Consider the following 23,714-nt stretch of genomic DNA (forward strand, 5'->3'; position numbering starts at 1 on the left):
GAGCCTCAGCAAAGGAGAGGGACCACACTCGGGAGGCGGCCGGCGCGGGGAAGACGCGCCCTGAGGGAATCGGCCGCTTTAAGGGAAGCCCCGCCCCCTGGCGTGACGCCGCCGCAGGCCCGCGCGCGATTGGCTGCAGCCGGAGGGCGGGATGGGGTTGCTAGGCGCGGAGGGGATCCGGCGGGCCCCGGCTGCCCGGAGCGCGGAGCTGCGGGAACGGAGCCGGGGTGAGCGGCGCGGCTGGAAGATGGCGAGCGGCGCGGACGCGCGGCCGCCGTGGCGGCCGGGGCGCCTCCCGCCGCTGCTGCTGTGCCTTCTGCTGCTGAGGAGCCCGGGCCGGGCGGCGCACATCAAGAAGGCGGAGGCGACCACGACGACGACGAGCGCCGGCGCCCCGGCGGCCGAGGGCCAGTTCGACCGCTACTATCACGAAGAGGAGCTGGGCACGGCGCTGAGGGAGGCGGCGGCCGCGGGGCCCCCCGGCCTGGCCCGCCTCTTCAGCATCGGCCGCTCGGTGGAGGGCCGGCCGCTGTGGGTGCTGCGCCTCACGGCCGGCCTGGGGTCGCTGCTCCCTGACGGAGACGCGGCGCCCTTGGCCGAGGGGCCCGACGCGGGGGGCCCGCTGCTGCCCGGCCGGCCGCAGGTGAAGCTGGTGGGCAACATGCACGGCGACGAGACCGTGTCGCGCCAGGTGCTGGTCTACCTGGCCCGCGAGCTGGCGGCCGGCTACCGCCGCGGGGACCCGCGCCTCGTCCGCCTGCTCAACACCACCGACGTGTACGTGCTGCCCAGCCTCAACCCCGACGGCTTCGAGCGCGCGCGCGAGGGCGACTGCGGCCTCGGCGACGGCGGCCCGCCCGGGGCCAGCGGCCGGGACAACAGCCGCGGCCGCGACCTCAATCGCAGCTTCCCGGACCAGTTCAGCACCGGCGAGCCCCCGGCGCTGGACGAGGTGCCGGAGGTGCGCGCCCTCATCGACTGGATCCGCAGGAACAAGTGAGTGTCGCCCCCCCTACCCCGGCCGGCTCCCGCACCCTGTAGGCGCTCAGACAACGTTCGCTGGCCCCGGGGGTGGGGTAGTGTTGCACACCCTGGAACAGGGCCAGGGGCCAGGACGCTTGGCCTCCCGTCCCGTTGATTGTCCTGGAGACTGGTGCTCTGGCGCTCGCTCTCACGGGACCACAACTGTGCTACCTTGAAGGTAAGCCAGCCCCCCGCCCCGGCCTCACCGCGTAGCCGGAGCCCTGTCCGTGTTGCTCTGTTAGGAAGGTAGGCACTCTGCACTTACTGTGACTGCCTTCTCCCGATTGATGTTGGCCACAGGCTGGTGACAAGTCATAGGTAGTGGCCCTGTTTTGCATCGAGGGACAGGTTGGTTAACTGATTTTACAAAGTGTGGCGTGTAGCAGGGACCTAGACAGGCCATCTGACGACGCCGGTGCGGAGAGTGCAGCCCAGAAATGACGCACCCACACACCCACACCCGTGTTCCTTTTGGTTACTTGACAGAGACTGGTTCTCCTCCAGTTTACCTGTCTCACAGCCAAGCAGCGGATGCACCTGGCTGGAGGTCTCACACAGCCCCCAGCTGTTTGATTTCGCACCCCGGTATTACTAGGCCTGAGCACAACGGTGGATTGTCACACTTAGCACACGCCCTGAGCGTTATCACGCGCTGGGTGGGCCTTACGGAACCAGAAAGCAGGAAGACCTCAAGAAATTAGTCTATAACAAGAGTACTGTAAATACGCCTATCTGCGGGGTGTGCGTGTGCCCAGGTACACCTGTTCCCACTGGCAAAAGGTGCCTGGGCTGCAGTAACAGGGATCCTTTCTATGGAAGGGGTAGAACTTGAACTGGGAGGTGGGTAGAACTCACAGCAAAAAAGGAGAAGAATGAAGGAGGGGGGGCTTCCCGCGAATGGAACAGTGTCTGCAGTGCGAATGTACCTCATCACCTTTTCCAAGTGTCAGCTTTGTCACCACATCCCCATTTTTTTTTGTCTTCATAAGGCTTTAGAAGTAGTTGGTAATCTTCCCGTCTTGACTGAAGGTGATTTCTGAGTGACAGGTACAATAAAGATAATGAACAAGGAAGTTTTTCTGGGAGATTCTATAGGATTTCAGTCACACTCATAGAACAGATCTCAAAAATTCATAGGCATTGTGACCATTCCAAGTTCTTTTTATCTGCTGCCTTTCATTTTACTCCCCTTTCTAAATGCCCTTGTAGACACTTAATTTCACATACACTTTCTTGGGAGATTTTTCCTTTCAAAGATGACCATGTTGTCACCTTTGAATAGCTGCGCAAATTTGGCTTTGACATTTCGCCTGTGTGTCAAAAGCTGAGGTGGCTGGGGCTTTTCAGAGATGATATGTCAAGTGCACTATATGCATTGCTTAAATGTTTAAAATGCCCTGTCAGGACCCTTGCAGGGTGTAAATTCTGTGACTAGATTTTTGTCTTTTGCATTAGCTCTGCTGTGACCAAAAATGAGTCACCTTGACACTATACTGAAAGCTTAAATCTGGAACCACACGTTCATTCTCTGCTTATCTCTCTCACATCACCAGTATGTAATGATTTTAAGTTATGGTCTGGGCTAGTGAGCTCAATGATAGGAGCTTCTGAAGATCGTAAAAGCTCACGGGTGTTGGTTGTTACTACACAGAGAGATGCTCTAGCCTGTGGCTACCCTAACGGTACAACCATTTTTCAAACGTGTAACTCTAATAAACGGTAAAGTCAATTATCAGGGTGAAGAGTATGTCTACCTTTCCTTAGTTTTCAAATATTAACTCAAAGTGCATGTTCTTTAATAATTAGTAACAAAGGGCACATGCGTGAATAAAATTGAAGCCACAAGCACACACAAATTTGAGACTCATACCTAATTAAACAGAGTCGGTTTTTGCGTAGGATATTTTCCTATCACAAATACTAGCCTATATGGCAAAATTACCTTTTCAGTATATTTTGAGAAATTAACAATTTTGAGTGATTTCTTGATATTCTATTTCCTTATCTGTGTTAGGAATAGATTTTTATTTTGAATAAGTAAAATTTTAAGACTTCTTAGGAAAATGAAGTTTTTGTTATTTCACTTTATACTTTATCCAGTGGGTGTTTTTATAATATTGATAACTGAGACAAATATTTAGGAGAATATAAAATATTTTAACTCCATTACTAAAATAAAGATTTAGTACATGACATTTTTAGGTAAATATACCTGCTTGAACTTTAATAAGTGGTTAGCATCTACTTGTAAATAGTCTTCTGATATGTTTGTGAAAAGCGTTATAGTGTTTGGGTACCTATGGATTGTTTTGGGGGTACTTGTATATAACTATCTACAATTTTCTAAATCTTTGAGATTTGGTTCATCAAATATCAACTTCTCCATAGTTTTTGAGAGTTACCTGGAGAGCATTATAGGTTTAGAGATTAACAGTTTAATATTTATAGGCTTTTTAATAATATATTTAGCAGCTACTTTAAATCTTATGTAAGGAATGACATATGATACTGAAGTCAAGTGTGAGGAACAGTTGTGAGAATTGATTTGAAATGAAACCAGAAAATACTTTTCAAATAAGATTGGAGATGAGATGCAAAGTTGATTATTTCAAAAAATCAAAGGAGTAACCTCATAGCCACTATGATATGTGTCACTTTCTTTTGAAATCCTTATTATTAGAGTGGCATTGGTACTTTAATAGATACGTGATTAGAGTAAAAAAATCTAATTGAAGTTTGCAACTCAAGTAGATTGCAAATATTTCATTGTTCTATAAGTATTTGGTTAGGCCATTTTAACAACATTTTTGAGAAATGTTGCAAGAAATATCAAACAAAGTGAAACATAGCATTTAGTATAGACCCTTGGATTTCAAAATTTTAATAAAAATGTATAATTAAAGAAGCTTGCTTCAATTATTTAGAATGTTCAGCACATAATTGATACTCAAGAATTCTGTTGCTGAATGGATTGCCTGAGCGGTGCCAGCCTTTTCATAACTATCTCAAAGTCAGTAGAGGGAGAAAAAAAAAAAGGACTTAAGTTACTTTAGGAAAAAAAAACAGAAAATAAATTGTTAATACCTTAGGTAAGGGGGAGATGTGGCTAGGAGGAGTTCTTTCCTGAGATGCCCACCTGCTCTGTCAGGTGTACTCTTCGTTATTTCTCTTCACCGAATGTTGCTAGTATATTTACCACTTAAAAAAGAAAAAGACGATGTCTTGGAAGTAGGGAGAGAGTGGAAGTTTGTAAGGCACTGATATCCGAAACAGGATGCCAGAGATCTCCAAAGAAATGGACTTCTGTTGAACAGAAGCTGTCACACAGTTTTTGTGCTAAAAGATGTTTCATGTGTGTTTTTTAATTTTCACAAGGACTCTGAGAATCGGATGGCATTAATCCCCGTTTTACAGATGAGTTGGAAACTGAGGGTCCGCTATTTTATAGACAGTGACTTCTGGTCATATTACTGGTGAGCAACAGATCTGGGAAACCAAATGTTCTTATAGCTATATTTGCCTGGCTCCAAAGCCTGTGCTGTTGCTGCTACACCAAATGGCATTCTCTGGTGTCTGGAAGGATGCTAATTATATTAGTTTTTAACTGGTCTCTTCATAATCTAGTCCAGCATTTAATCACCATTATTATTGGCTAAATTCTATCTTCTGATGAACAGATTTTGTGTTACAAGTACTTTTCATTGTTCAATCTTCCTCTAGGATAGTACTGATCATGCTTAAAATAACCTTTCATATTTGACAGATGATAGATTTAATTTTCTTTCAAGCAAACAGAAATAGTTCTTTGATTTTCTATGGGTCAGTTAATTTCAACTACAGGTGGGCATAAGCAAGAAAATCCACTTTAGAGTATAAAGAAAACAGTATTTCATCTTTACTTACAAGTGGAGCTTTGCATTATTACATAAGGGAAAGATGCAAAAGTAGGTCTTAAGCCTGTTTTTTGTCTTTAGCTTACACCATAAAAGCAGTTCTTTGGTATTTCTATATCCGTAAATTTGATCAACTTATAAATTGAGAATTTATATAAATTGAGAAGCCTGATTCCACATCAGCTCATTAATGACTCAATCAGAAAACTTGGAGCCACTGAGAGCTAGTCTTTGATTGGCTGGGTTTGTTTTTTTCTGAAAGCAGCTCACTGTTTCAGGTTTTTTTGTTTTTATTGTTTCCCCCTAAATCTTCTCAACTGTGGCTTCTCTTTTGAAAATGTGAATTTAGTATGGGTGTAGTGTGAAACTGGAATGAAACAAAATACATCCTGTTTTACATTAACTGTCTATCTTAAATAATAAAGGTTATTAACCTAACCCATGTATTCAACAAATATTTATTTATATGAGCCACAATTTCTATGAAATTGACATATTATAAAATGCAAGTATTAGATTGAGCTATATGAAATTGTTATTTTTGTAGAGCAGAAAACAGTTAAATATGGACAAGTTCATTGGTTCAATCTAATACATGAATTTGGGATTCTTTAAGACATTTCCTGACGCACTAATTTATGTTGTGTTCTTCAGTTACTTTTTCAGGTATGGAAAATTCTAAAGTTCCTTGAGGCTATCCTGAATGATGAATGCTGTTTGAATAACATTTTAAATTGATAATACTTTCTTTCCATTTTCTTTTCTGTTGCTGTTAGGAGTGGTCTGCTTATAATAGAGGTGGTGGTTGTCTAGGTCTCCAAGAGATATGTGAGTTCGTTTTTGAAAGATGATGTGGAAATTTTAAATGCAAATGCCTTTCTAAAGTGATATGATTTGGTTGTGTTTTCAAAGATTTGTGCTTTCTGGAAATCTGCATGGTGGCTCAGTGGTAGCAAGCTATCCTTTTGATGATTCTCCAGAACATAAGGCCACTGGAATCTATAGCAAAACCTCAGATGATGAAGTCTTTAAATACTTGGCAAAAGCTTATGCATCAAACCACCCTATAATGAAAACTGGTGAACCTCATTGTCCAGGAGATGAAGATGAGACGTTCAAAGATGGAATCACAAACGGAGCACACTGGTATGATGTGGAAGGTATGCAAAGCACTGAACTGGCTGTTTTCCCTCCTTGTTCACTTAGCTTTCTTAAGTATATTTTGATGGAAATGAGGAAACTGCAGAGTTCTAATTTTGAAAAATCTTACTTCTTTTTATTTTGAAATTTGCAAACCCATGGGGAAATTGAAAGAAGACCCCATGAACATCTATAGGTCCTTCATTTCTTTTCTCTTTTTAAAATTAATTATAAATTACTTTATTTGAGGAGAGAGCTCCTGTTGCTGGCTGATTCCCCAGATGCCTGCAAGAGCTGAGGCTGGGTCAGGCTCAATTTGGGAGCAGGGAGTTCAATCCAGGTCTCTCATGTGGGTGGCAGGAACCCAACCACTTGAGCTGTCATCTCTGCCTTCCAGGGTCCACATTAGCAGGAAGCTAGAAACAGTAACCAAGACTGGATACTGAACCCAGGCACTTTGATGTGGGATGCAGGTGCTCCAACTAGCATTTTTTTAAAAAAAATATTTATTTATTTGAAAGTCAGAGTTATACATAGAGAGAGGAGAAGCAGAGAGGGAGAGAGAGATCCTTATCCGATGGTTCACTCCCCAACTGGCAGCAATGACCAGAGCTGCGCCGATCCAAAGCCAGGAGCCAGGAGCTTCTTCCAGGTCTCCCACACGGGTGCAGGGGCCCAAGGACTTGGGCCATCTTCTAACTGCTTTTCTAGGCCATAGCAGGGAGCTGGATCGGAAGAGGGGCAGCCAGGACTAGAACCGGTGCCCATATGGGATGCCAGCACTTCAGGCTAGGGCGTTAACCTGCTGTGTCACAGCGCTAGCCCCTCCAGCTAGCATTTTAACTACTAGGCCCAACGTCTGCTCCTCTGTCTTTCATTTAAATTCATCTACTGTTATCTTACTCCAGATGCTTTTCTCCCCTACCCTCACCTCCTCCCCAAAAACCTTTTGCCAAACCATCCAAAAGTAGGTTTTAGATTGCATGATAGTCCAACTCTAATTTCCTCAATATGTTGTTCCCAATATAGGGAAATTGTTCTGTATAACCATATACCATTTCCATGAAATATTCCATATTCTGGATTTGTCATTTCCCTCATAATAAGGGTCAGGTAGAATTTATCACCACCACCATTATTTAGACCACATCACATCATATCAGGAGGCACATAATGTTATGCTGCAAGTGGGCAAGTTCAATAGCTTGGTTAATATGCTCACCACTAACCAGATCTCTTCCCTTTATATATAGGCACATTTTCCTAGTGTATTTTCATCTGTGGAGTAATCATGGAATGCTGTGTTTTAAATTGTGGATAATTGTGGATATATGTGTACGTATGCAAACACACATACACATTTGTTTGCCATTTTAACCATTATTTTTTAAATTCACCATTTAAAAAAAGATTATCTGAAAGGCAGAGTAACAGAGAGGGAGACAGAGATATCTTGCATCCTTGGGTTTACTTCCAAAATTGCTGCAACAGCTAGGGGTGGGCCAGGCTGTAGCCAATAGTCAGAAATTCCATCTGAGTCTGCCACATGGGTGACAGGAACTCAAGTACTTGAACCACCATTGATTGCTTCCCAGGTTCATTAGTAGGGAGCTGGTTCAGAAGCCCAAAGTAGAGCAGCTGAGACTTGAACTGTTGCTTCGATATGGATGCAGGTGTCACAGTGACAGGTTAACCCACTGAGCCACAATATCTGCCCCATTTTAACCATCTTTAAGCGTAGAATTCAGTTTACATTACATTTTTGAGCAGTCATCACCATTATCTATTTCAAGAACTTTTTCATAACCCTAAACAGAAACTCTGTAACCCTTAAGTAGTAGTTCCTGTTCCATTCTCTCCTCCACAGCCACTTGTAACTTCTCATCTACTTTGTATTTCTGTGAATTTACCTATTCTAGATATTTTAAAAACTGGAATCCTACAATTCCTGACTTACTTCACTTAGCATAGTGTTTTCTGGGTTCATCCATTTTGTACATTCATCAAAAGTACATTCCTCTTTATGGTTCCCAAGTAGTCTTTTTTATTTTTTATTATTAAAAAAAAGATTTATTTATTTATTTGAAAGCCAGAGTTACAGAAAGAGAGAGCGCGAGAGAGAGCTCTTCTATCTGCTGGCTCACTCCCAAATAGCCACAACAGCTGAAGCTGGGCTGATCCGAACTAGGAGCCAGGAGCTTCTTCCAGGTCTCCCACATGGGTGCAGGGACCCAAGTACTTGGGCCATCTTCTGCTGCTTTCCCAGGTGAATTAACATGGAGCTGGCTCAGAAATGGAGCAGCAGGGAATCAAGCTGGTATCCTGCAGGTAGCAGCTTTACCCACTATGCCAAAGCACCAGCCCCCAAATACTTTTTTTTTTTAATACTTTTACCCACTACACCATAACACCTGCCCCATGTTCCTTGACTTCTAAAGTCAAGCCACATCGACCCATAAATTTCTATAATCGCCAGCTTGATTTCTTTTCCTACCTCAACAGATAATTGAGGAGGAGGCTGTGATGGTTCCAGCAGTTTCATCGGGACAGATTCATTTTGTTTAACTTTTGTAGGACTGCAGTGAGTAAGATGTTGTGAAACCTTGTGACTAGGCGTATATTCAAACCCGGATGTCCTGGAGTTATTTTACTAATGCACTTTGTGATGACGTATTTAGGAATGCTAGCTCAAAGAAGTATAGACTTTTAGAGCTGAAAGTGAATAGATGATTTATTCCAGCCCTTTTGCCTTGCAGAAAATCAAGGTCTGAGGAAGGAAGTTGCTTGTGAAATGTAATTTACTCAAATATTTGCTGAGTACCTGTCATGTCCCATATGCCGTATTGGGTAATAGGAATACAGTGGGAGCAAAATAGAAACGATTCATGGTGTCAAGAATCAGGGAGTGTATTTGCATTGTGGAATGTGGTGTGATCCTGCCTTTAAAACACCTTTACCTTTATGGTCTGGGCTGACTCAGCAAATCTAGCTGCCCAAGAGGTTGGGCCTTGCTTCTCTCAACATGTCTCTCAGAGCTGCAGGATCCAACCAGGGAATGACTATCCTAACAAGACCTGTACACTGTCATGCTCACCTGCTAGAGCCTGGTTACCGTGAGAGCTAAAGCTGGACTTGTTCACACAGTAGGAAGGGGCGCTTTTTTTTTAACCAGAAATTGCTGATTTTTATGTCTGTTGGCTACCATTGTTTCTCCACAGCTTTGAAGACATTTTAAAAATCAGCTGATGGTTTAATGTGTTTATTCCAAAGCAAATTTAATGAACCTGAGGTGTAGTTCAGCTTTTAAGAATTGCCCTCTTTATGAGTGGGCATTTAACCTAATGGTTAAAATGTGTGCATCCCACATCAGACTACCTGGGTTTGATCCCCAGATCCTGCTTCTGACACCTTTTCCTGCTAATGCAGACCCTGAGAGGCAACAGTGATGACTCAAGTAATTGGGTTCCGGCCGGCGCCACGGCTCACTAGGCTAATTCTCCATCTGCGGCACCAGCACTCTGGGTTCTAGTCCCGGTTAGGGTGCCGGTTCTGTCCTGGTTGCTCCTCTTCCAGTCCAGCTCTCTGCTGTGGTCCGGGAAGGCAGTGGAGGATGGCCCAAGTGCTTGGGCCCTGCACCCACATGGGAGACCAGGAGGAGGCACCTGGCTCCTGGCTTCAGATCGGCGTAGCGCCTGCTGTGGCGGCCATTTGGGGGGTGAACCAATGGAAGGAAGACCTTTCTCTCTGTCTCTCTCACTAACTGCCTGTCAAAAAAAAAAAAAAAAAGTAATTGGGTTCCTATCACCTGAATGGGGAACCTGAATTGAGTTCCCAGCTCTCAGCTCTGGCCTTGCTCAGCCCTGACCATTATGTGCATTTGAAGAATGAACCAGTGGATCAGAGCTGTCCCTTCCTGTGTCTTTTTCTGTCTCTCAAATAGATAAAATTTAAAAACAATTGCCTTCTTCCTACTTCACAAAATTTAAGAATGAGCAGGTAACTGCAGACTAACAATAATTCAAATTATTTGATCAAGGGTCACAGTTTTTTGAAACTTTTAAAATTTTCTCAGGCTGAACATTGTTTTTGATATTTTTGGTTATGCAGGAGGTTAGGAGCAGAGCTTTGGGATGCCACCACCTTGAGTTTGAGTCTCAATTCTCTCTCTCTCTTTTTTTAAAGATGTATTTATTTATTTGAAAGTCAGAGTTATACAGAAAGGGAGAGAGAAGGAGAAAGAGAGAGAGAGAGAGAGAGAGAGAGGTCTTTCATCTGCTAGTTCACTCCCCAATTGGCTGCAACAGCTGGAGCTGCACCAATCCGAAGCCAGGAGCCTTCCCCAGGTCTCCCACATGGTATAGGGACTCAAGGACTTGGGCCATCCTCCACTGCTTTCCCAGGCCATAGCAGAGAGCTTGATTAGATGTGGAGTGACTGGGACTTGAACTGGCACCCATATGGGATGCCACTGCAGGTGGTGATCTTATCTGCTACTCCACAGCCCCGGCCCCAATTCTTTTTACTAGCTCTGTCTCTATGTGTGTGTGCATGTGTGTATGTGTGTAATAGAGAACCATCTTGGGTAAGTTCATGAATTTCTCTAAATCTCAATTCTCACATATGTAGCATGAAAATAATTATTCCGTCTAGCTTGTAGGATTATGAGGCTCAAGTAAGAATGTATATAAAGTTCTTATCCTGGCCTTTGGCATTATGGCTACTTATTTGCATTAGAGTTTAAACTTCAATAAGATAGGTACTCTTGTCTTACTGCATTTTCTGTTTCCAGTACATAGAACCATGCATGGTCTATATTATGACTTTTTGAATAAATGAATTCTTACCATTTCAAAAATGAGTACATAGTTATTTAAAGTTTATTTGTTTTACTTAATTTAGAGAGAGAGAGAGAAAAAGAGAGTGAGCTGGTTCACTGGTTCACACCCCAAATGTCTACAGCAGCCAGGCTGGGCCAGGCTGAAACTGGTGGCTGGTGATTCAATCCAGGTCTCCATGCGGGTTGCAGGGGCACAACTACATGAGCCATTACCTGCCTTCTCCCAGGGTGTGCATTAGCAGGATGCTAGAATTAGGAGCAGAACTGGGAGCAGACACAAACCCAGGAAATTTGATACGGGATGCTGGCATCCAAGTGGCATCTAAACTATGCCAAATGCCTTCTCTAAGTGCATAGTTATTTAAAATCTTAAATAAATGACCTTCAGACAATCTTAGAAAAATTTAAAGATATTCTTCCTAGGTTTGCTTCTATCATGAGAAAATATCTTGCCTTACTGGTAGATTTTTGATCAGTAGTTTTCAAACTTTATTTGTGGTTATGACCTATGGTATGAAATACCTTTTAGCTACTTATTCACATTCATTTCTGTATGTGTACATAAAAGAAACAATTTCATGCAGCAACATTTATAATATAGTCTGGTATTATTTTTTCTAGTCTGTTTTCTTTTATTAAAAATAAAGTGTGTGTGAACCTATTAATATAGTTTACAACCCAGTGATAAGTTATGACCTGTGGTTTGAAAAAACACTGTTCTTGGTCACCCCGTGGTAGAATTGATGTAATTTAAAATTTGAAGTCGGAACAAAACACCTTGTAAGTTGCGTGTGATTTTTTTTTTTTTTTTGCCCTGGCTTGTTAATATATCTCCATTGTTCCAGGAGGACTGAACCACAAATATTTATCTTATAGATGATGTAATTTTAGATTGCCTTTCCCATAATGTAAATGAATATTGAGATGGGCAATTGGTCAGAAGTTGTCACCTCTACTTATTGCTTATGTCAATCTGTGCATTCTATGATTAATTAGGAACACCACCATAATGCTTTATATTTGTGTCTTCTGAAGCCACTACTAACTTAGGGCTGAAGGTTTTGTTTTGTTTGAGAGACACGGAGAGAGATAGCTCCCATCCTCTGGTTCATTCCGCAGATATCTGCAGAGGCCTGGCAGGACCAAAGCCAGGAGCTGAGAACTTAGACCAGGTCTCCATGTGAGTGGTAGGAACCTATCCACTTGACTCATCGCTGCTGCCTCTCATAGTCTACATTAAGAGGAAGCTAGAATGAAGAGTTAGAGCCAAAGACTGAATCCAGGTTTCCCCGTATGTAACATGATTGCCCAAATGTTGTCTCAACCACTAGGCCATACACTTGCCTATTAACCTGATCATTATGATTTCTTTTTATTCCTTAGTGTTCTATAGATTTAACAAGCTTTTTCCCCTCTCCTTTAATACCGTGAGCAGTGTTATGAAAAATGTGACCAGTAGCATATAATGTAACCAGTTCAGCCTTTTTGTGACCATAAACTCCTTTGATCATGTTGGCAATCATCTTCCCCTAAAGTGGAGGTCAGACTGAGCAGCACTAATGTACTCTAAGTGGTATGGTGCATTTGACTGGAAATAGAGTGCTGATGGAAGGGAAAGAGCATGGAAGAACATGGAAAGAACATTGACCAAACTTCTCAACAGCATAAAAGGGTAGGTTTGGTGCAAAAATGGGCCCAAAAGCTTATTCTTAGAGTGTTTTTTTGTGTTGTTAAATGGGAGGTTATGGCCAGCCCCATGGTTTACTAGGCTAATCCTCCGCCTGTGGCACTGGCACTCTGGGTTCTAGTCCCGGTTGGGACACTGGTTCTGTCCCAGTTGCTCCTCTTCCAGTCCACATCTCTGCTGTGGCCCAGGAAGGCAGTGGAGATGGCCCAAGTGCTTGGGCCCTGCACCTGCATGGGAGACCAGGAGGAAGCACCTGGCTGTTGGCTTTGGATCGGCGTAGCATGCCGGCCACAGCGGCCATTTTGGGGGTGAACCAATGGAAAGGAAGACCTTTCTCTCTCTCATTAACTCTGTCAAAAAAAAAAAAAAAAAAGGGGGAGGTTATGGGGCTGATGCTGTGGTGCAGTAGGTTAAAGCCACAGCCTGCAGCACCAGCATCCCATATGGGCACTGGTTCACATCCCAGCTTCTCTACTTCCAGTCCAGCTCCCTGCTAATGCAGTGGCCCAAGTCCTTGGGCCCCTGCTCCCATGTGGGAGACCTGCAAGAAGCTCCTGGCTCCTGGCTTCAGATTGGCTCAGCTCCAGCCATTGTAGCCATTTGGGGAGTGAACTAGAGGATAGAAGATCTCTCTCTCTCTCTCCCTCTCTCTTTCAAATAAATAAAATAAATGTCTAAAATTTTTTTTAAATGGGAGGTTATGAATTAACCTGTATAATATCAAAATATTGGAATCTAAAAAAAAAAAGAAATGAACAGTGTGTCAACTGAAAAAAAAAAAAAACTCTAATACTAAGAAATAGATAAACCCGTAAATATAGTAGGAAAAGTAAAGCATACCTCTTACTGTTAGATCATTAAGACAAACATTTGGATAAAGATTCAGTGGATCTGAATAATGTTAACAGGCCAATGAGATCTAAGGAGCATGTGTAGAACATGGGGCACGTACAGAGTACTGTAGTCATGTCTGATTTTTCCTGCCATCTGTTTACTAATCTGAGGTGTTGATGACTAAGTAATTTACCAGTTGTCACACTTACAGAAAATGTGTCTGGTTCTATTGGTGCCTGTGTTACTTCATCAAATTATCTATTTAAAACAATGCAACAAACATAGCAAAACCTAATGGGTTCTTGTGTCTGCTGGTTTCACGTTTTAATAGGATCAAATCTAAACTTTTTAGTGTGACATTGAAGTTACCTCAGTCTGCCTCAGGCTTGTATCTCACTTCTTCCCTGCCATTGGACTACTCATCGTTTCCCCCAGAAATGTGCACCTTCACACGTGTGCTGTTCCATGTCTGGAATGCTTTTCTTCAGTTTAACCATAACCTCCCCTGAAATAAGTCTCAATCTTGTACCTTCCTGGTGCTTTTTTGTTGTTACCATCAGTATAATACTTACCCGTGTAGGCTGTTGGTAGTGTTTTGTGTCTCCTGTTAGAGTGGAAATTCTTTGGTAATAAGGACAATGTGGTGCTGTTCAATTTGGAGTTGTCTTTGTATAAAATGTATTGGCAGGGACAGTGTCCTAGACCAGAGGAGATGAAGGAAGGTTTTCATTTGGAGTGCAATCTACCTTTATCTACTAGGATGCATGGGAATGAAAAGAGAATGTGAATGTAAATATAAGAAATATAAGGACTTGTGCAAGAAAAATTCAGATTGACCCTTAGTCAAATGGTAAGACAGAATGTCAAGGAGAGGAAGGGCCCAAAGGTAATGACTGAAGATTTTGAGCCTGGACAGGTAAGAAAGAGAATGATAATAAGAAAACTAATTGGAGGAAAATGTACATGTATGCGTGTGCTTGTGTGTTTGCTTTGACAGGAACAGAGTTAAAATTGGAGGTGGTACTTGGTTTACTGGCATAAGTACTCAGAGTGTTAGGAAATAGATTCTGGAGCTTGGAAGAGAGATGGAGATGGGGTCAGCAGTGTGGCTTAGCCAGTAAAGCTGCTGCCTGCACCTCCAGCATCCCATATAGGCACTGGTTCAAGTCCCGGATGCTATACTGATCCAGCTCCCTGCTAATGCACTTGGGAATGCAGTGGAAAATGACCCAAGTGCTTAGGCCCCTGCACCCACGTGGGAGACCTGGAAAGAAAGAAGCTCCTGGTTCCTGGCCTTGGATTGGCCCAGCTCCGGCCATTGCAGCCATTTGGGGAGTAAACCAGAGTAAACCTCTCTGTAACTCTGCCTTTCAAATAAATAAATCTTCAAACAGAGAGAGAGGTGGATATGAGAAAAAGACTGAGTTATGAGACATTTGGAAAGCATGTGGCAGTTTACATGATTTTGAAACCTGAATTGATATTGTTTTCTGGCATAATTTAGTTGTCTGCAGCCAGAAATTAAACTAGAACATAGATATCAATGAACAGATGGGTGCCTTTTCACCTCCAAAGTGAATGCACCTCTGGCATTTCGTACTAGGAATTTTTTTTTCAAGGAATGCTGTCATAACAGATAATAATTCTCAGCCTGTTCATGTTCTAAGAGCACAGTTGATAATCAACTGTGCATTAGTAAAGTGCTTTGGGTGTTACCTGGTTGAATCTCTTTCATCTTTTTTTTTTTTTTTTTTTAAATCTGAGTGCTGTCTAATTTAAAAGGAAAAGAAAAAGGTAAAACAATATTCAAGTACAATAGTTGCTTCTCATTGAGTCACATGTTTGCTTTAGTAGACTGAAATAAAACCTAATATAAAATCTGACCTGGAGGAGTAGTGCCCTTGTTTACTTAGTGATGTGATAATAGTCCCACACGAAGGCTGAGAACCAAAGCTTGCTTTAGGACTTGGCCTCCACATCTTTGAATTCAATGGCCATAAATTACATATGTCTCACTCTTGTCTTTTCTGTGTAACTCAGGTGGTAGCAATGGGAGACTACTTTAAAAAAGAAAAGGAAAATGAAGTTCAGAGAGCTGTGTGAGATAGTGTTGACTAAGTTAGAACTAAAAACAGATGCAGGACTGTGTAACTTAGTTTTACTTTGTAGAATCATATCATTGGCAAATATATATTCAGTGGGAGTGGTGAAGGAAATAGATTTTTACAAGATAAGTTGTTCAGAATACAAAGACGTACTTCAGTTAAGTTTCGGTCAACTTGAACCCCTATTTAAAGATTAACAATTTGGAGCTATTTTTAAGGGCAGCCTCTGTTTTATTCATTCAGTTATCTCAGACTTTCCACTTAAAATTTTTTCATGAACATCATGCTCATTAGGTTTTTTAAGAACATTGGTTTTATTTGAAAGGGAGAGAGACTGTCAGAGTCAGACATAGAGAGGAGTTCCATCTGCTATTTACTCCCCAGATGTCCCCAATAGCCAGGACTGGGCCAGGCTAAAGCTGGAAACTGGGAACTGAATCTGAGTCTCACATGGGTGGCAGGGACCCAATTACTTGATCCATCACCTGCTGCCTTCCAGGGTGCATATTAGCAGAAAGCTGAATCAGAAGTATAGCTAGAACTTGAACCAGGTACTTCAGTATCGGATGTGAGTGTCCCAAGCGGTGTCTTTTTTTTAATATTTATTTTTAAGATTTATTTATTCATTTGAAAGGCGGAGTTGCAGAGAGAGGTCTTCCATCCACTGATTCACTCCCCAGATGTCCGCATTGGCCAGAGCTGTGCTGATCAGGAACCAGGAGCTTCTTTCAGGTCTCCCATGCAGGTGCAGGGGCCCAAGCACCTGGGCCATCCTCCAATGCCTTCTCAGGCCATAGCAGAGAGTTGGATCAGAAGAGGAGCAGCTGGGACCCAAATCGGCACCCATATAGGATGCCAGTACTGCAGGCTCTGGGGTCAGGATTCTTGGCTGCATATCCTGGTTCCTTTTCTCAATGAGCCATAGCGTCAGCCCCCCAAGTGGTATCTTAACCACTATGCTAATCACCTGCCTCTCATTAGCTCTTAAAAATATCTCAGGGAATATGAAATTATCACTTAATATATTGTAAAGAAATTATTAACAAGAGCTAGTGTTATGGTATAGCAAGTTAAGCTGCTACCTGAAACACCCGCATCCCATTTGAGTGCTGGTTTGAGTCCCAGCTGCTCCACTTCTGATCTGATTCTCTGTGTACGCACCAGGGAAAGCAGTGGAAGGTGGCCCGAGTGCTTGTGATCAAGCCCTTAAGTAGTAGCCCAACTCTGCATAATAGTGCCTGTTTCATTCATCTCACTTCATCTCATGGCATAGGTATTGTATTACTTCACATTGTCATAAGGATTAGTATGGTGCAAAAAGACTGTGGAGATCACAGTGGATTCCTGGCTTGTTGCAGCAATTTGGGGAGTGATCCAGTGGATGGAAGATCTTTCTGTCTTTCCCTGTCACTCTGCCTTTCAAATAAATATTTCTTTAAAAAGGATATATTTTAGTAATTATTTTCTGTTATTTATCAAAGTTTATAATAAACTATGGCTTTTTGAAAAATTAGATGCCAGTAGCTATTTCAGTTTTTCAATCTAGAAGGCAGAATTTACTATTCAGGGCAATTATGGTCATTGGAAATTAAGAAAAATTCAAATACACATACATATGTATTCTGGATTGAAATATGTAGGGTATGTGAAAGAGTTTCAAGAATGCCAGGTATATCACGTTCAAACAACATTCTATGGAGGAAGTAGAATGGGAAAAATTTTAATGCAACAAAGAAAATGCGAAATCCCTACTATTAAAGAGGTATGTGCTTGCAGTTTATAGAAAGATGAGTCTAGAAACCAAATATCTATGATGCTTTTATTTACTTGGATACATTACATAATGTAAATGTTTAAAAGGAATATTATGGGACTGTCATTGTGGGTAAAGCTGCTACCTTTGACACCAGCATCCCATATGAGCACCAGTTCATGTCCTGGCTGCTCCCTTTCTGATCCCGCTCTCTGCTGATGGCCTGGAAAAGCAGCGGAAGATGGCCCACGTGCTTGAGTTGCTGCACCCATGTGAGAGACCCAGAAGAAGCTCCTGGCTCCTCTGTTTGGCCTGGCCCAGCCCAGGCCATTGGGACCGTGTAGGGAGTGAACTAGCAAATGGAGGATCCCTCTCTCTGTCTCTCCGTCTCTCTGTGTAACTCTGACTTTCAAATAAATAAATAAATCTTTAAAAAAATAAAATTTTAAAATGACTTATGCAGATGTTACTTTGTTTACAACTGTTTAATCTCAAGATTAAAACTTTTGAATACCAACTTAAAAATATATGAAGTGTTGCATAATTTTTAAGTATTTAGTGTGAGCAAATCAAAAATTATTAGTTAACCTCCTTAGAGACTAACAAGTAGTAGAAGCTTGCTTATTTATGATAGTTAACAAGAGGATAAATAGCAGGACTTTTATTATATCAGTAAAATGCTCTATTGCTTAGAGGTATGCCCTTAACTGAATGCTTCACTCCTAAAATAAAAAAGTTTCCTTGACTGGATAAAGATATTTTTCTGAAACCTGACATTTCTACTTTAGCCTGTGTTGGTTCAAATGACATATCAGCTTAAAAACAAACAAAATGGATCTGTTAGCTGAATCTGGCAGGAGCTGCAGCTCTTAGGCCAATGTACAGACCACTGGCTTTTCCCTGTTATATTGAACTCTGTCCTTACGTAAGTTCTGTAGTGAGGAAAACGATCAGGACAATAAATCTGAGTCAGCTGCTTAGTTAAAATTACTTCTTATACTGTCTTTGACGTTTAATATTGGAAAAATAAATGTTAAGTTAAACATAGATGGCAAATAGTGCCTATTTATATCATATTACAGAAATTCTTAAATTATTTATAACTCAGTTTCCAAGTTTTTAGATAATTTTTAAAAAGTGATTTCTAAATTAAAACCTGAAGTTGATGAATAGACTTTTTGATATTCAAAGCTAGGATAAGTTTATGTTTTTAAAGAAGTTTTGTGAAATAAAAGTTAATTTGCTATTTTTCTAATATTGACTCCTACAAATTTAGAAAAAGAAATTAAGGTATCACCATTATTAACTGCCTTCTTAATATAGCTTATTATCATAGACCTGGAGAAAATATGCTTTAAGAGGAGAATACTTAGTAGATAGTTTTCTTTACTGATTTCTACTTAATTCCATCAGTATCAGAACATACTATGTATGATTTCAGTTCTTTTAAATTTGTTGTTTTATGATTCAAAATATGGCATGTCTTTGTATTTCGTGTGTACTTGAAAAGCATGTGTGTGCTGCTGGTGGTGGGTCACATGCAGTTTAAATGTTTAGATCTAGTTAATTGATGGTGTTACTGAATTCTCTATACCCTGCTGGTTTTCTGTCTACTTGCTCTGTTGGTTACTGAGAGAAAAATGTTGAATTTTACAATACTGTAGACTCGTCTGTTTTTCCTTTTCTATCAGTTTGTTGGCTTGTATTTTGAAGTTAGGTATGTATACGTTTGGAATTCTGTCATCTTGATGGATTGACCCTTTTATCATTATGTAATGTTTATCACTCTGGCGTTTTTCCTTTATAATAATATAGCTACTCTGTCTTTCAATTGGCTGTGTTGGCACGGTATATTTTTTCCTTTCTTTGACTTTTAACTGACCTATTATATTTACAGTGAATTTCTTGTATGTGGCACAGAGTCTTCTTGTTCAGTTGACAGTTTCCATCTTTTAGTTGGTGTGGTTGTAACACTTTCACTAAATATAGTGGGTTTTTTGGATCTGGATTTTGATTGATTTTTAAATTATTTTTCTGTTTGTCCCTCTGTTTTTTATTCCTCTTCTTCCCCTTTCCTGCCTTCTTTTGGATTATTTGAATGTTGTTTTATATTTCATTTAAATTTGCCTATTGTGTTGTCAGCTTTATCTCTGTTTAGTTTGTTTTGGTGATTGCTGTAGCAGTTACATACTTAACTTTTCACAGTTCTCCCTCGACATAATGTTTCATTGCTTCAAGAAAAAGGTATAAACTGACCGCCAAAACCGTTTATGTTGTACTTGTCATATATGTTGTGTCTCTATATTGAAAACCCCGGGGGCCAGAGCTGTGGCTTAGCAGTTAGGGCCACTGCCTGCAGTGCCAGCGTCCCATATGGGCGTCGGTTCAAGACCTGGGTGCTCCTCTTCTGATCCAGCTCTCTGATATGGCCTGGGAGGGCAGTGGAGGATTTCCTAGGTCCTTGGGCCCCTGCACCCACATGGGGGAGTCTCCTGGCTCCTGGATTCAGACTGGTGCAGCTCTGGCTGTTGCGGCCTTCGGGGGAGTGAACCAGCAGATGGAAGATCTCTTTCTGTCTCCACTTCTGCCTCTCTGTAACTCTGCTTTTCAAATAAATAAATAAGTCTTAAAAAAAATTAAAGAGAAAACCCCATGAGACAGTGCTGTTATTTTTACTTTTAACATAGACTAAAGAACCTAAGAGAAATAATATATTTATCCTGAAACTTAACCATTTCTGTTTTTCTTTCTTTCCCGAGCTACACTTTTTTTAAAAAAAAAGATTTTATTTATTTATTTGAGAGGTAGAGTTACAGGCAGTGAGAGGAAGAGACAGAAAGATCTTCCTTCTGTTGGTTCACTTCCCAAATGACTGCAACGGCTGGAGCTGCTCCGATCTGAAGCCAGGATCTAGGTGCTTCCTCTTGGTCTCCCACGTGGGTGCAGGGGCCCAAGGACTTGAGCCATTTTCCACTGCCTTCCCAGACCACAGCAGAGAGCCCGATTGGAAGAGGAGCAGCTGGGACTAGAACTGGCGCCCATGTGGGATGCTGGTGCCGCAGGCGGAGGATCAACCTACTGCACCACGGCTCCCACCCCCAAGCTTCCAACTTTTTTCTGATGTTTTCTTCCTGCCTGAAGAATTTTTTTTTTTTTTTTTTTGACAGGCAGAGTTAGACAGTGAGAGAGAGAAAGACAGAGAGAAAGGTTTTCCTTCTGTTGGTTCACCTTGGCTACTACAGCAGGCGCATTGCGCCGATCCAAAGCCAGCAGCCAGGTGCTTCCTCCTCATCTCCCATGCAGGTGCAGGGCCCAGCACTTGGGCCATCCTCCACTGCCTTCCTGGGCCACAGCAGAGAGCTGGACTGGAAGAGGAGCAACCGGGACTAGAACCCGGGGTGCCGGCCCTGCCTGCAGAATTTTCTTCAGCATTTCTTTTAAAGCAAATCTACTTATAATGGATTCTTTTGATTTTCCTTCACTGAGAACATCTGTTTTGCTTTCATTCCTGAAGGATATTTTCACTGTACGTAAAACCCATAATTCTAGATTGACAGCTTTGTTGTTTGTTGAAGCACTTAAAAAACTTTGTTCCATTGCCTTCTGGCCTTCATGGTTTCTGCTTAGGAATCCACAGTCATTTAAACTGTTTTCTCTTGTATAAATGCATTATTTTTCCTCTGGCTACTTTCAAGATTTTCTTTGTTTTAGGTTTGCATCAACATGATTATTAAGTACCCATTTGTGAAGTTTTCAGCTGTTATTTCTTCAACTTTTTTTTTTAAACATGGCACTCTCTCCTCTCCCACTGATACTACAGAGACCTTACTGTTAGACATTTTAGAATTGTTCTTAAAATTGTGGGGTTTTTTAATCTTGGTTTTTTTCCTTTCTTCTTCAGATGAGGTCATATCTACTTATCTATCCTCAGGGTAGCTCACTCTTATTCTTTGTCATTTCCATTCCAGTAAACTTTAAGATTTGGCTGTTATATTTTTCAGTTCTGAAATTTCCACTTGTTCTTTTTTATGAATTCTTTTTTTTTTAAGAATTATTTTTATGTATTTACAAGGCAGAGTGACAGAGACAGAAAGAGCTCTTGCACCTGCTGATTCACTTCATTTCCCAAATGGCTACAGCAGTCAGGTCTGGGCCAGGAGCAGCATCCAGGTCTCCCATGTGGGTGGCGGGAGCCCAAGAACTTGGGTTATCTTTTGCTGCTTTCCCTGGCACATTACCTGGGAGCTGGATTGGAAGGAGAGCCACTGAGACTTGAACTGGTGCTCTCATACGGGATGCTGGCTTTGCAGGTAGTGGCCTAACCTGCTGTGCCACATTGCTGGCCTCTGTTCTGTTTTCTTTCTTTCTCTTTGTTTTAACAATGTTTAATCTTGCTTCTTTGGTCCATAGCTATAAAAACTGCCTTAAGGTTAGTCTGATATTTCTAATTTATGGGTCATCTCAAAGCTGATGTCAGTTTTTCCTTGCAATTTGTTGGGATTTTAGTGGTTATTTGAATGTCATGCTTTTTTTTTTTTTTTTAACTCTTATTTAATGAATATAAATTTCCAAAGTACAGCTTTTGGATTACAATGGCTCCCCCCTCCCATAACTTCCCTCCCACCCGCAACCCTCCCATCTCCCGCTCCCTCTCCCCTTCCATTCACATCAAGGTTCATTTTCAATTCTCTTTATATACAGAAGATCAATTTAGTATATATTAAGTAAAGATTTCAACAGTTTGCACCCACATAGAAACACAAAGTGAGACATGAATGTCATGCTTTTTTAATGTTCACTTATTTATTTGAAAGGCAGAGAAACACAGATCTACTGGTTCACTCCCATCTACTGGTTCACTCTCCAGGTGCTACAACAACCGGGGCATCTCCTGTGGCAACAACTGCTGTGCCAAATACTTGACCCTAAATGTCAGATAACTTTGAATTTTATCCTTGACAGTTTGAATCTTACATTATGAAATACGGATCTTGTTTAAATCATATAAAAATGGTATTTTTTATATAGTTGTTCAAGCATGGAGTGACCCAGTTAGGTTCAGCTGCAAGTTTTAACTCACCTTATGTGGGCTGTGAGTCTAGTGTCAGTGCTGTTTTCAGAACCTTTGCAGTGCTGTTCAGATCTATCTTGTGTGCATACCAGGAGTTCAGGAACTGGTCTGGGACCTGTGTAGTGGCCTGTTCTGTAGATCAGTTCTCGAAGCTTTGATATGCTGCTTGAGGTCAGACTCACATGTGTGTACTTTGTGGGTGATCAGGAGTTCATAGACAACTTTTTGGGATCTGTTTCACCAACTCCCTTGATATCTCCCATCTTGCCGAATCTCAGACTTACAAGCTCTCCTATTATAGATGATAATTAAGACCATATGAAAGCTATCTTGGTATCTTTTTTTTTTTTTTTTTTTTTTGAAAGGAAGAGTTACAAAGAGAGAGATCTTCTATCTGCTGGTTCATTCCTTAAATGGCTGCAATAGCTGGGGCTGGGCCAGGCTGAAGCTAGGGGCCTGGAGCTTCTTCTGGCTCTCCCTTGTAAGTGCATGGGCCCAAGGACTTTTGCCATCTTCTGCTGCTCTCCCAGGTGCATTAACAGCTGGATTGGAAGTGGAGCAGCCAGCCAGGTCTCAAACTGGTGCCCATATGAGTTGCCAGCATCTAGGCAGAGGTTTAACCTGCTATGCCACAACCCTGGCCTGGAAAGGTATCTTTTCATGGGAAAGAAAGGATGCTCAATATTATTAATTGTCAGGAAAATACAATCTTAGACCTCAGTGAAATACTATACATACCTATAAGAATACTTAAAATTTTAAAGACTGACTAGTTTCTTGAGTGCCATCATACATTGCTGATGAGAATGCACAAATGGTACAATCACTTTAGAAATAGAGTTCTTGTAAAGGTAAACTTAAACTCCCCTATGATTCCACTGTGCTACTTCTAGATGTATACCCAGAAGATGTGAAAATGTATGTCAATGCTAAGATCTATGCATAATTTTATTCAGAATAACCAGAATATTGAAAACAACTAAAATATCCATTACACAGTGAATGGATAAGCAAACTGTACTGCATTCCATACACTCGGATGCTTAGTAATAAAAGGGACTATTTTTGTGTGCAACAATTTGAATGAATCTCAGAAGCATTATGGTGAGTAAAAGAAGCCTGATACAAAAGCCTCTGTCCACTGTATGACTCTGTTTATATGACATTTTGGGGAGGGCAGAAATATATTAGAAGAAAGATTACACTAATGATTGCCTAGGTCCTGGGAAATGGGGATACAGGACTTTCTGGGTGGGACCAGTGTTTTATATGTTGATTCATTATGAGTTATACATTGCACTGTACACTTAAATGTGATGAATTTAATAATATGTTAAATTATACCCCCATAAACCGATTTTTAAAAGAGCT

The 23,714-nt window shown here is 41.6% G+C and overlaps 1 protein-coding gene across 1 annotated transcript in view; it reads left to right on the forward strand.

The window, feature by feature from the left end:
* Nucleotides 1–228: 228 nt before the first annotated feature.
* Nucleotides 229–23,714, forward strand: part of CPD (carboxypeptidase D) — a 77,142-nt gene continuing 53,656 nt past the window's right edge. Inside the window, exons 1-2 of the mRNA XM_062175423.1 lie at nucleotides 229–996; nucleotides 5,829–6,076. Coding sequence (XP_062031407.1) covers nucleotides 248–996; nucleotides 5,829–6,076 — 997 coding nt within the window. The 5' untranslated portion in view covers nucleotides 229–247. The remainder of the gene's footprint in view (nucleotides 997–5,828; nucleotides 6,077–23,714) is intronic.

This window comes from Lepus europaeus, chromosome 18 (genome assembly GCF_033115175.1).
Source record: "Lepus europaeus isolate LE1 chromosome 18, mLepTim1.pri, whole genome shotgun sequence".
Lineage (NCBI taxonomy): Eukaryota > Metazoa > Chordata > Mammalia > Lagomorpha > Leporidae > Lepus > Lepus europaeus.